The sequence below is a fragment of the Macrobrachium rosenbergii genome, chromosome 26 (assembly GCF_040412425.1).
Source record: "Macrobrachium rosenbergii isolate ZJJX-2024 chromosome 26, ASM4041242v1, whole genome shotgun sequence".
Classification (NCBI taxonomy): Eukaryota; Metazoa; Arthropoda; class Malacostraca; order Decapoda; family Palaemonidae; genus Macrobrachium; species Macrobrachium rosenbergii.
In genome coordinates, this window is record NC_089766.1 from 9575388 (window position 1) to 9588507 (window position 13120).

Below are 13120 nucleotides of genomic sequence, written 5' to 3' on the forward strand. Positions count from 1 at the left end.
GTCAAGCTTTACACCTTCATACTGAGAGTGTCTTTGTTGTGATTCAAAGGCTATACAGTGTAATAGTGGGATCTTGAATTTACAGATGGGCGGTGGAATGTGAATGAGAGTTGTTTTACAATTTTAACGTTAACAAACAAACTATTGTATATCTTAAAAACTTTCCACAAGTCTAAAATGTCTGTACAGTAATTATCATGGTTATTGGGATAAACACTGTGAAACATTATATTGACACCAGTCCTTAAAGAATGTTAAAAGTCAGTGGTTGCTATACTGAATTATAACTGAAAGGCAGACTAATTATTGACATTAAACTGAGCAATCATAAACTTGACTGTCTTTCAAAAAGCAAGCATGTCTATATTATACATACATCAATGTACAGTACTTCAAAATCTACAGAGCAGTTCTACTGCAAGTGCATATCTTAGATATTTACGCAACAAGAGGTTTCAATAAAACCACTATTTATTTTGCAAGTTCAAGTTGAGCATTCTTTATACCCAGTAATGTGAAGTTCTAATGATTATTAATGATCATTAGATCTTGTAAAGTAGTCTCCTGTAAAATGCACCTTGAAAAGCCTAGTAAAATTAATATACAACTACTACTGTATGTTCTGAATGAAGAAAAGTGGAAAATGGTAAAGATTATTAAGTTACATTAAAGAATAAAGGCATTCATTCAGTTACCTGCTGTCCAATCTATCATCCCAAAGTGGAAATGATCATAATAAAATTTACATTTGCCTTAAAAATCCCTCTTTGGAGCCAAGTTATTCCCTCATGTGGTAGCTGTATGTTGGCATATTTGGTCTGGAAAATCTATATAGCTGATGCTACTAATGATATTTATATAGCAGAGAATTTAAAGTAGCTATAAATAACAAGAAAACACTTCTCTACATAGCAGGCAATGCAAAATACACTTAGCTTGAGATAACTCAATTTAGTAAATACAGTACATGTACAGTATAACCAGTGTTGTGTATCAAACTACCATTATTTGCAAATCCTGTTATGCAGTCCTGGCAATCACAGAGGGACAAAAGTTTCATAACTGCAATGTCTTCTGACAGTGCGAATATGGTGCGATTACCCTATGACAGAGATAATGCCACTGATAAAAACCAAGTACATACTGTACTCTGACTTTTCTTGTGGCAATGTGGACTTTGAATCCAGCAGTAACAGCTAAGGGTTGCACAAACGAACAGGCTGTTTTGCATTGCCCTGTATCCCTTGAGATCCTATATCCGTCATTTCTCCACAATTCTCAAATCCTCTCTACGCACTTCCACATCCTACACCAGTACTATAAGTCCAGTAGGGTTCCTGGAAGAGCTTTTGTCAACAAAGGGCACAGATGATGGGACCAATTCTTACATGCCCTGCAACTGATTTGTCTAGAGGAGTAAAGCAGTTCTTAACCACAAAGATAAGTGGTGTGATGGTAAGTAGCTAAAGATGTTTAGGGTAAGAAATTCTGACAACAGCAATGAATAAGAAAACATTCTTATAAACTAAAAAGAGCAACTGCAAATGTTTTCAAAGCTTGCTTTTCTGACAGAAAAGGACATCCAGTGCAAAAAACAGTCATAGTATAGAGTGCATGTTATTCTCCCAAAAACTGCAGCCCCAGGCTTCTGTTGTACATTGCGCTATTTATAGACACTGCCGATAAAGAAAATTTAACTTAATGATAAAATGATTTCCTGGAGTTAAATTTGTAGTGGGTACTTCATGATTGTAAACTATAATAGGTTACATACACTACAAACACAAATAAGAGTTTTATTTTGACTCAAGAATCAGAATTTAATAAACTGACAGTACAGATTGGGTAAAAATTAACTTATAAAAAATACACTAAAGGTCTACTAATTACCAAACAAGGTTGTCACAATGGTACCTACTTTCCTCAAAGGAATCACATGCACTCCAACAGTATTATTATTACTGGGTAGCTTAACCAGACTATTGAGTTAAAACATTTAATAACTAACTAAACATAGAGGGGAATTCATGCTTATTTAAAATTCATCATAAAGTGAGATGTTCATTTATAAAAATAAGTTCAAGAATTTCTAATTACATTTGTACCATATAACAGGATATCAACAAACATTTCTGGTCTATATTATCCCACATATGCTTGTTATTAAAAAACGTTCAAAGCACGCTAGCAAGTCCAAACCTTCCAACTCACCTGTTTCTAATGGTTTTATACCTTTGTAAAAACTTTAAAACTGAATACACTGAAAATGTTCAAGATTCTGATGAATGTTTGTCTAAAATGGGTTCATGTCCAGTATTTACCCTGCACTGTCAAATTACATTCTCTATCAATAGGAATTGGGTCACGGAGGTTGACCATAAGTAACCCTGCGTTAAATGGGGATGTCCAATCCTTAGACAGGATAATAGTTCTAATTTTTTTGCAATGACGAACGCTGTAAACACCTGTAAATCAGGAAATAAGGAAAAACCATCAGGCTTCCCCAGTTTCTTCTCAGCATTTTGCTTTTTATTAAAAGTAGAAAGGAAATTATATATCCGAGACACTGAATAAGAATAAATAACTCAATTCCAGCAATCCCTCACAGTCGCTCCACTGCTTGACTAGGCCAGAAATATTTGGTAAACAAATTAATGTCACTATAGACAAGTTGAATCAGTTAGAGGGGGGAAATAGTTCTTAAGCCAAACTGTTCACTTTATGCTACCCATCCAACAGAGAATCTTTTCTTCAATCAAAGAAACATGACCTTTTCCTGTATACATTTAAAAACATAATAAATATCATTAGTACAACACAGGTGGTATGCATGTTTCATGAGTAAATCTCACTTGGTTTAAAAATAAATAAAACTAAAAATGTCCTTTTTTCTCCTTCTTCCTGAAACAATGTTTTTGGACATCAGTCAAAATCCTTGAGTATACAATTAGTAGTCACACTGGAGTACTACATGGTCTACCATATATTTTCTGTACAGTGAAATTTGTTATTCCTTGAAAAAGTACCTGCATTCAGACTACCTAACTTTTAAAAAAACAGAATGACAGCTTTGGAAATATTTTCTTTTTCAAAATATAAATACTTTATCTTTTGAGCTTCAAAAGAAATTACATTATATGTCTTGAATACCAATATTAGGCAATTTCTGTACAGTAATTGTTATCTGAAATCCCATGTTTTATCAACATAAAAACCTAGTTTCCAATCCATTTACCAATTATCTATATTTCAACAAACACTTAACAACTGTCACTTGATCTGGTTAAAGGTGGAACATTTCTTGTCATCTTATAGTTCTTTGTAATATAATATATAAAGAAATTTAATATTAATAAAGTGCAGATGTATCATATACGACTTCACTCATGCATCTACTACAAAGCAAATGAAATCAGTATATAATCGAAACAAACTTAGTGGTTATGTTTTCTAAAACTGATAAAATTTCCTTTCAAATTATACTTTGCAATCAAATTTTTCACCATCACAAACTTTCATAAATATCACAGAGAACTGTTTCAAACATTTTTTTTCTCAACTTACAGAAATTTAAGTCACTTAGCTCTTAAAAAATGTTAGTAAAACGGGCACAAACCACTAAAAACAGCTGTATAATTAAAATATCAAGCTTGGAGGTGATCTTTCACAAAGTCAGTTACAGTAACCGATGAGTCCAAGACTGACAATCTCGATTCATGATTATGTCTCAAAGTAAACACTAGTTTTCTTATGGTACGTCTGTAGGAGTTATTACACTTCCTGTTTGTGGTTTGATAGACTTCCCGTTCTATGAATTCTGCTAGGGTATCATCGCAGTCGTTTTTACTTGTGCTACTCTCGCCTTCACTTTTCTTCTTTTTCTCCTTTGGCTTCTCTTCATCTCCTGTCCTATGTTTAGTCCTTAACGCACCTAAAATCATCTGCCTTGCAATTCTTCTGAAATTCTGGGTCTTCTGATCACACTGAACTTCTATCAAAGGCCTATTGACTTTACTCAAGACATTCTCCTTCCATTTTAAGTACACTTCTTTGGCAGCAGCTGCAATTTTTTCATTTTTGTCCTTGCACAACTTGTGTACAGTCTTTCCTGTAATGTTTAAAATGAGAACACATTTCAATTTAAAGATATAAATATTGTTTTCAATTTAGCCTAATTACACTAAACTCACATTAAAAGAAACAATGGGAGTTCCGCTGTTAAATTAACTCATGTAGTGAGGTCTACATCAAGAACGCCAATCCCACCATATTACCGTACTATACATTGTCTTCTTTGAGGCTACAAGCCAACTGGAAGGGTGAATGGATGATTTCCCAGCAAAGTTTCGTGATTACTTGAGCTAACTAACTATTTGGGATGAAAATAGTGGCCAACTGGACTGGCACTGGCATCCTTTGAGAAAGGATGCATTTTGTTCTAAGAGAGACAGGCATAAAGTACTCGCCAAATACAGCTAAATCAACCCATATGCTTTAAGGTCTGAATATCACCAATGAGGCACATAACAGAAGCAGCATATTTAAAGAAATACCACCCTTCTTGATGCCATGGACCTTGCATAAATGACCAAAAGGATGATGAGGAATGGAGTTCAAAGGACCTACAAAACATGTCCCATGTAGATTCAGTTTCATGTAAATAAAAGATGAAATAGAGCAACTGCAAACCAATGGTCAGAGGACCCCTCCTATGAGCAAAACAATCAAGAATGCTCCTGGAACCTGCTGAATTTGTTGAGAAATGGATAGATTTAGGGTATGAAGCTATCTGTAAAGTAGGAAACTGTAAATCTGTCCCTCTTTGCTTGAATCACAAGAACCTGACACAAGTATGAGATACTGCAGAAGGCATTTCTCAAATGAAGCCACAACCCAGTAACCAAAGATATATTTTTGCATTCTTCCTTTTGCTGATGATCCACATCTCTAAATGTCTTCTTGTACCCATCAGCCTATGTCCATTCTTTAAACTATCTCATATCACTTTTTCTTTAACTACACAGGTTACAAGAGCATATGTAAATGATGATTCCTTAATTTATAAACTCATTTACTGTCAACATCCTACCCAATTCTGATACGTCTGAAATTCTATCTCTGTCCTCTATCACCATTTTGGACACTCAAGCACAGTATAATCCTGTCTTGGACAGATAAAAAAATCAAGATAGATCAACCAAGCATTCCTGTAGCTTAGGATGTGTAAAAATAGAGGTCTTACTTTATGTGAAAACAAAGCTACTACAGAAATTTCTTTTTCAAAACATGTTTACAAAACAAACAAAAATAATCCAGATAATTACTACTAAGAAAAACTGCAGTCTACTACAACTTGACAAAATAGTTTAACTATGGCTACTACATTTGTTGACAATATTTTCCACAAGCTTCCTCTTAACACAAACCATAACATAAACTAATATTTCTCTATGACTGTGACTTCTTCCACCTTCTTCATTACAGGCACTCCCCAGGCTACGGTGGGGGTCCCGTTCCAGTGACCTGCCGTAGGTCAGAAATCACCGTAACCCAGAACATCGCAAGAAAAACTTATAAAAAACGAGAGGGAGAGACTTATGTAAGCCTGGAGAAAGAAACAGGTTTGTGAGCTTTGCGCTAGTAATAAACATGTTTTCTACCCTTACAGTGAACCCTCCCATAGGAGGGACCTCCTTATAGTGAACCTCTCAGGTGGCTACAGCTCCTTAAACTGGTTTTCTCACCTCGTTATAGAGCCGGCAAGTTACGGGCCCATAATCCTAGTTTTGGCACCGTTACGGCATCGTAATCATAGTTACGGTGCCCAATTTTTTTTTATGAATATATTTGAAAAATACCGCCATAAGTAAGGATTCACCATAGACTGAGACAGCCACCACCTGGGGAATATCTTACACACTAGTATTTCACTGCTATAACATCATTATACTTTTTACTGCCCTGTTCAAAGCTGAAGTATTAATCTCAGGTAATACCTACAGAGATATTCTCTTCATTTAACATCTGCAATGAACAATTCAATACCGAGTTATTTTTACTAAAAAATTCCCTCAGTATTCTCAATATTTTCTGATAATAACAACTTCTAACATTCATAATTGCAAGATACAAAGAGAAAATTCTTAATTGGGTGTTTAAGATGCAAAATTTGGTTGCCTACAAGAGACAGTGCACATCTTAAACTTTGATTTCAGTCTTCTGTTACCATAACTGTATAACTTAGTAAAATGTAAACTGATTCCTGACTAATGTAACACACAGTTACTAGGTTTATTACATTACATTTTGGAAATATAAATTTTAAAAACTTATGATAATTACCGATTCCAGTCTTTATCAAAATTTCTTTAGCAGGGTTTTTACGTTTCAAACTATCCAGCGTGTCCAGCTTCAATTCTTCTGTTACATCACTCCTCTCTAGAACAACCTTAGCTCTCTCCAGTACTTCGATGATAACCACACCCTGTGATTTAAATGACAATTAGTAAGAGATCAAAACAATCTAGATTTTCACACATAAATCAATATCCTAAGTATATGCAATACACAGTAGTATATTCTCAACAATCAATCAAGCTATAAAATAAAGAGTACAGTATGTTGACCATACTAGATGAATATATTACCTGATAACTCAGCTGCTCAATAATAATTCATAATTTTAACAATAAAAATATGAACATACCGTTAAGGATTCAATTGTGGCCTGTTTCATGCGTGATTCCTTCTTTTTTATTGGGCTAGCATTTGGTGAATTCCTTGAAGTTCTTATCACAAATTTGTCCATTGCTCTCAGCTTTTATGAAAGTGAATCTTTACCAAGAATACCTGAAACATTACAATAACCAAAATTCAGTTTAGGACAAAAAGGTAAATCTCCAAAATGCCACCTCTGGAATACGATTATGGTTTAAAGTTAAAATTTACCAAAAAAACTGCCAATAGTATTTACAGGGATACAACCCTAGCCTAACCAAGAGTACTGTAATCTACCTGACTGGGGGCTATGCCCTGTGGATGACCCCCTTTAACCCTATATTTAAAATCATGCCAGAAGTCCCTAAAATAACCTATAGCACAATGTCCTACCTAACTTGAAGAGTATACTTCAAGCCTTGTAAACTATCTTAATTTTGCATATTGGTGACCATGAGCTTGGGAGGTTGTTAACTAGTAACAAGAGGAAAGCTATACTTTCAAAGGTTGGGATGGGGAAGAAAGAGGTTAGCCTAGAATTTTGTGGATTTGAGCAGAAAATAGAGATGATATTCACATCACTGCCTTCATGAATATTATTCAAGAGGGAAAATTTACACCTCAACATGAGCCCTTCTCTAAACAAAGTTTCCTTAGCCTAAGTACAATCTTGGAAAAATGGTTTATATAACATTTTGCCTTCTCAGAAAGCTTCACTGAAAGATTATATCCCCACATGGCGAGGCCTTGCCTAGAAGTCTGGCCTAAAAAAAGCTCAGAGTGAATGCATAGTGTAGGCCTAGTAAGCATCTCAGAAGGATTATACCTAACCAGATTTATGGTAATTCTAAGCCGTAGTTCCGCGGTGAGCTAGACTATGGCAACTGATGTTTTCCTGTTATTTTACTTGCTTTACAAGAATTTAAAGTAATATTTTGTCGGCCAGCTGTAACTAAACTGTAATTGACCTTTGAAGACTACCTGACGGGGTAAATCTAGGGGGTGTTTACTGGTTACAATTTTGCCATATTAGTTATGGAGGGGGGTGGAGGGCTCGCCGAGGAATGCCGGCTTAGATCTACCCCATCAGTAGTGTAGTCTTCAAAGGTCAATTACAGTTTAGTTACAGCCGGCCGACAAAATATTACTTTAAATTCTTGTAAAGCAAGTAAAATAACATAGGAAAACGTCAATTGCCACAGTCTAGCTCACCACAGAACTACAGCTTAAGCTAGCCATACACCTGCAGATTTGATCGCTCATGACCAACAGATATGGAATGCGAGAGATGAAATCTGCCGCTCTACTCGCCACTAACTGCGCAGACTAAATCGCTCAGATATCCAACTCCACCTCCAGTGTGTGTTCAGCAGTCGTGGCAGGCGTACGTGGGCAAACCAACCAGAAAAGTCATGGACGATAAGAAAAAAGCATTAGCAACCTTGGTGATATGTAGTGCTATGAAGTCCAGAAAGCGGAAACGATCGTGTTGGACAAAGAAATGGCTTCAAAGAAGAGATGAATTTTCTCATATGACACTTCTAAAAGAATTGAAAGAAAATAACCCAGATGATTTTAGAAATTATTTGCGAATGTCAGATGAGGTATTCCAAGAAATACATGCCACTATTGCCCCCTTCATACAAAAGCAGGATACGATGCTCAGAAAGGCAATCAGTTCCGAACAAAGATTAATAGCAACCTTGAGATTCCTGGCAACTGGGAGGTCTTTGGAGGATCTTAAATTTTCAACTGCTATTTCTGCACAGTCTCTGGGAAACATCATACCTGAAACCTGCAGAGCTTTATGGCGTGCCCTACGAGACCAGTATATGAAGGTATGTTCCAAATTATATTAAAACAAGGTATTTTTCTGTTTATTTATGAATGCATACAAAAATTGGTAAACCTCTCATGACATGCTGTCATCTCACAAATAATAATAATATTAATGGCTCTACCTATACCTAATGGCATGTATAACATTTAAGAAAATAGAAAGAAATCACCTAATTAACAATTATTCCTTTATCCAGTACAAAAACAAATATAATATCAACGGCTTTTTAAATGGCATGTATACCATTTAAGAAAATAGAAAGAAATCACCTAATTTACAATTTATCCTTTATCCAGTTCAAAAACAAATGGATGTAATGTTATTCTTGTATCCATGTCTCATATATTTTTTGTGACACATTACATGTTAGTATAGCAAACATTGCTATCACTACAGTCGGAGGGTGATGGTGACGGTGATGGTTGGTACGGTGATGGTTGGTAGTCAGGCGTACTGTTTGTGTAATATCCACTGTTGTAATAGTCAGGTTTATATACTGTATGATGCTGTCCATCAACAAGCTTATTCAACTGTGCCTGACATATTATGTCTGATATCTTCTGTTTCGAAAGAATACGTTGGTTCTCATTCAGTTCTCTTAGCTCTGTAGCAATGTAACGACCAAATGAATCACATGAGTCGTCTGGTTTCTTAAGAACAGACATAGCCTCTTCTACAAGGTTATCTACTTGGCACACCTTACGTTTTAGCCCTTTGCGTGATAGAGGCTTCATAGGTGTGGATGAATTCGTACTGCAACTCGGCTGCGCCACTTGGCCATTCTGTAGAGAAATAAAAAATTGATTAATTTTCAAGATATATGTATAACGCAAGGTATCGATTTATATGAAAGCATCTGTTATCTTGCACTTGAATAGAACCGAATAATATATGTATCCAATAAATATTCAGATTTTTCTTATTTTGCTGACTGCTTTATATTATAAATATAATACGCTTTTTGTAAGCAATATTGTTTTCGGGCCAAAACGTATTATTTGAGATGTTAGGTTGGAATTAAGTCACGCACGTAGATGTTAATGCAAATATTTCTATTTCTTTCTCAGTTTCCTTCGACTGAAAATGAGTGGCTGGCGGTTGCTGCTGATTTTGAAGGCTACTGGAATTTCCCAAACTGTGGAGGAGCAATCGACGGGAAACATGTGAGGATTATTTCCCCTGCAGGAAGTGGATCCTACTATCATAACTACAAAGGGTTCAAAAGCGTCATCTTAATGGCTATTGTAAATGCGAATTACGAGTTCATGATGGTGGATGTCGGAAGAAATGGAAGAATGTCAGATGGTGGAGTTTTCCAAACTACAACTTTCTGTAAAAAACTCCATCGGCATGAACTCAATCTGCCATCAGCAGACATGAACAAAGAAGGTTTGAATTTTGTCTTCCTCGGAGACGATGCGTTTGCTTTACACGAGAATCTATTGAAACCATTTGCTCTTAGAGATCTAACTATAGAGAAACGAATATTCAATTATAGAGTTTCCAGAGCAAGACGGGTCGTAGAAAATGCGTTTGGCATTTTAGCAAACCGTTTTCGCATCTTTCACACAACAATCAATATGAGTCCAAACAAAATAGACGTTGTTGTGCTAGCTTGTTGTATTTTACATAATGTATTGCGGCAAAAAAACAAAGGTGGTTATTCACCAACCACTATGGTTGATCGAGAAGATATTGAGAGTCGGCAATTGATCCCAGGTTCTTGGAGAAACGAAGAACAACAACTCACCCCTCTTCAAGCGAACCTAAATAATACAGGGTAAGCTGGCGGCAAACAGAATAGAGACAAGTATGTTACCTACTTCAATACTACTGGAGCTATGCCTTGGCAGAACGATATGGCCTGAAATGGTACTATTAATGCTGATCAATTTGCTTACTATTTATTTTACTGTTTAACTTTAGTTTAAACTTGAGGCGTACATTTCTTAGATTTCTGTAATACAATATTTGAGTTCTGACAAATTTACAGTAATGTTTACAATGACCTACATTCATTTGTACATGTATGTATTAAATAAAACGTTTCAGTTATTATAACATTTCACTTACCTCAACTTCAACATCCGGTTGGTCACATTGATTATCTTCCGGTGTCGGTTGTTCATCGTGGTCAACACTGTCAATGCTACAGAATGATTCACGTGGCTCTTCATGATCACCAGTAAACGCCAGTAATTTGTAATACCAAAGTTTTGGCACATATATCTCATTAGCACCAGCACCTAATTTCGTAGATTTTCTAACTTTTGCATGTTCTTTTCTAAAAGCATTCCTCAAGTTTGCTATTTTCTTCTTTACAAAAGATACATCACAGTCAGGGTTTACTGTTTGACAAAAAGTTAAAAGACTTTTGTAGGCTGAATCTCGTTTGTCACGATTTGAATACTCTGGGGATTTTACTTGCCATAAGCACGTATGTGTTTTATAGATTTCAATGAATTCTGTTATAAAATCTGTATTCGTAAAATGAGCGTCAGATACACAAACCATGGTGACACCGCTCAGGGCACAACCTATCTCTCCTGCTGTCAGCCACACACTGACTATTCAACCTGTGGAAGGAAAGAACTCTCGCATTTATCCCTAGACTCAGCGATAAAATCAGTACGGGGGTAAAATCTTCCAACATGATGGAAGATCAAAATGAGCGATTTGATGTGCGAGGTTTTATCTTTATCGCCCCATACACAGGCAGATATTTAGGAGATTTGGTCCGTAGCTGGCTAGCTTTAGAATGACCAGATTTACCTGTACCTAACCTAACCTCAGACACTTCCCTAACCTGGCTGGAGGGAGGGGTCTGCCATGCATGGACCCCCCCCAAAGTAAGCCTTGACCCTTCACGCTGCATCCTACTAGTTGGAGACACCACCTAGGGGCCGGCAGAACTAAGTTATAGGTACACGGCGGGTATTTAGCGAGAAATGGCAGTTTCTTATAGTATTTTGGATGCTTATTAACAATTTAACGTTAATTTTTGGCGGTCGGCTATAATTAACTTACAATTTACCTTTGAACCCTACCCTACGGTAAGGGGGACCCCGATGGGAATCCGGGGTTTCCATACGCGATCTTCACGAGACAGACAACAGGTACGTCTGTTTTGAACAGTTCATATCCCGTCTGGCAAGTGCAATAACTTGTTAACGTATGGGTAACTCCCCCCCCCCCGGGCCAGTACTAAACATGGCGAAGGACATTCCATTTGGCCGACAACAAACAAATGCACTGCCAGTGTCAGAAGCCCTAAAAGTGTTGAAAAACCAGTTTCAAGGTACTGCACTTGCGGACGGGATAAGAACCATTTAAAACAGACATAGCCGTGCTCTGTCTTGTGAAGATCGTGTATGGAAACCCCTTGTTGGATGGACTTCAGGGGGTTAATTACAGGTTAATTACAGCCGACCTCCAAAAATAACGTTAAATTGTAAATAAGCAACCAAAATACTATAAGAAACTGACCCACCGTGTATCAGAAAAAATCCCTTATGGACCAACATAAAATATAGGTTTTTCTGTTGTATTATGATGTGATTTGAATGATTTTGAGGTTAATTTCCGCCAAATGAATACTTACAGCAAAATGATACCTGTATACAAAAAAATAACGCACAAACTGTGTTTAATTACAGTTTTTGTAAATAATATTCTGACAAGTTAATTTTATTAATTTTGTATACAAAATTGTATAAGATAACTGCCATTCATGGCGGAAATCTCAAAATCATGTAAATCACATCATAATACAACAGAAAAACCTATATTTTATGTTGAAAGCAATTAATGTCCATAAGTGAAATAATACCAGAAATACCTAAGGGCCTTTATGTGATAACCTACTGTAGAGGCTACATAGCCTAGCCTACCAATCTTAAGTCTATGCCTATTAGGCCTAAGTAACATGCTTGCTCTTCATATTCCACTTGAAAAAAGTAACTGAGTAAAAGTGCAAAAAGAGTTTAGCACAATATTACCACATGGATACTATACTGTAAGCTCTACTAGCGTAGCCTAACCTTAGGCTAAACTATAGCTCTGTGGCCTAGCCTATTCTGTCGTGGGTCTTATTACCAAAAACTGCAGTTAGCTTAAATTGATTACTGGTGTTAATCATAAGCTGCTATGCCTACTTGATGCGGTGTTGGGATGACATAATAATATGTCGTATCTTAACCAAATTTTCCTAATGTGAAGTAGTTTAGCGATGTCCATGTAATTCTCTTCTTAGCTAAGTAGGAAACTTTTAAGTCGCCTTGCTTTATTCTAATGTGGGACAGCCGCAGTATCACTAAATTAATATAACTGTTATAAACCTATTAAAAAAATATCTGGAACGAATAATTACCTAAGATCAGTTCTCTCTGCTACGATTCTTAACTCGTAGTTCGAGTTTATTCTAACGATTGGTAAACAAAACAGATTATTTGAAAGTAACTAGAGCGCAACCATAAAAGAAAATTAACTTTCAGTTGAGCGCAACCACAGAAGAAAATTAACTTTCAGTTACTGTATATCACGCTTTCCCCTTCCAATAGATAC

General features: G+C 36.2%; 1 protein-coding gene across 5 annotated transcripts in view; it reads right to left on the reverse strand.

Moving 5' to 3' along the window:
• Positions 1-1782: 1782 nt before the first annotated feature.
• The window catches only part of LOC136853019 (transcription elongation factor A N-terminal and central domain-containing protein 2-like), a 326554-nt gene continuing 315216 nt past the window's right edge, over positions 1783-13120 (reverse strand). The window contains exons 1-4 of one of the 5 annotated variants that reach the window (XM_067128173.1): positions 12927-13011; positions 6707-6849; positions 6343-6484; positions 1783-4108 (exon numbers count right to left, since the gene is read on the reverse strand). In XM_067128173.1, coding sequence (XP_066984274.1) covers positions 3645-4108; positions 6343-6484; positions 6707-6808 — 708 coding nt within the window. In that variant the 5' untranslated portion in view covers positions 6809-6849; positions 12927-13011 and the 3' untranslated portion in view covers positions 1783-3644. Of the gene's footprint in view, positions 4109-6342; positions 6485-6706; positions 6850-8580; positions 9340-10630; positions 11134-12926; positions 13012-13120 lie in introns of those variants that run through there. The other 4 variants (XM_067128176.1, XM_067128175.1, XM_067128174.1 and 1 more) reach the window with 4 other exon arrangements.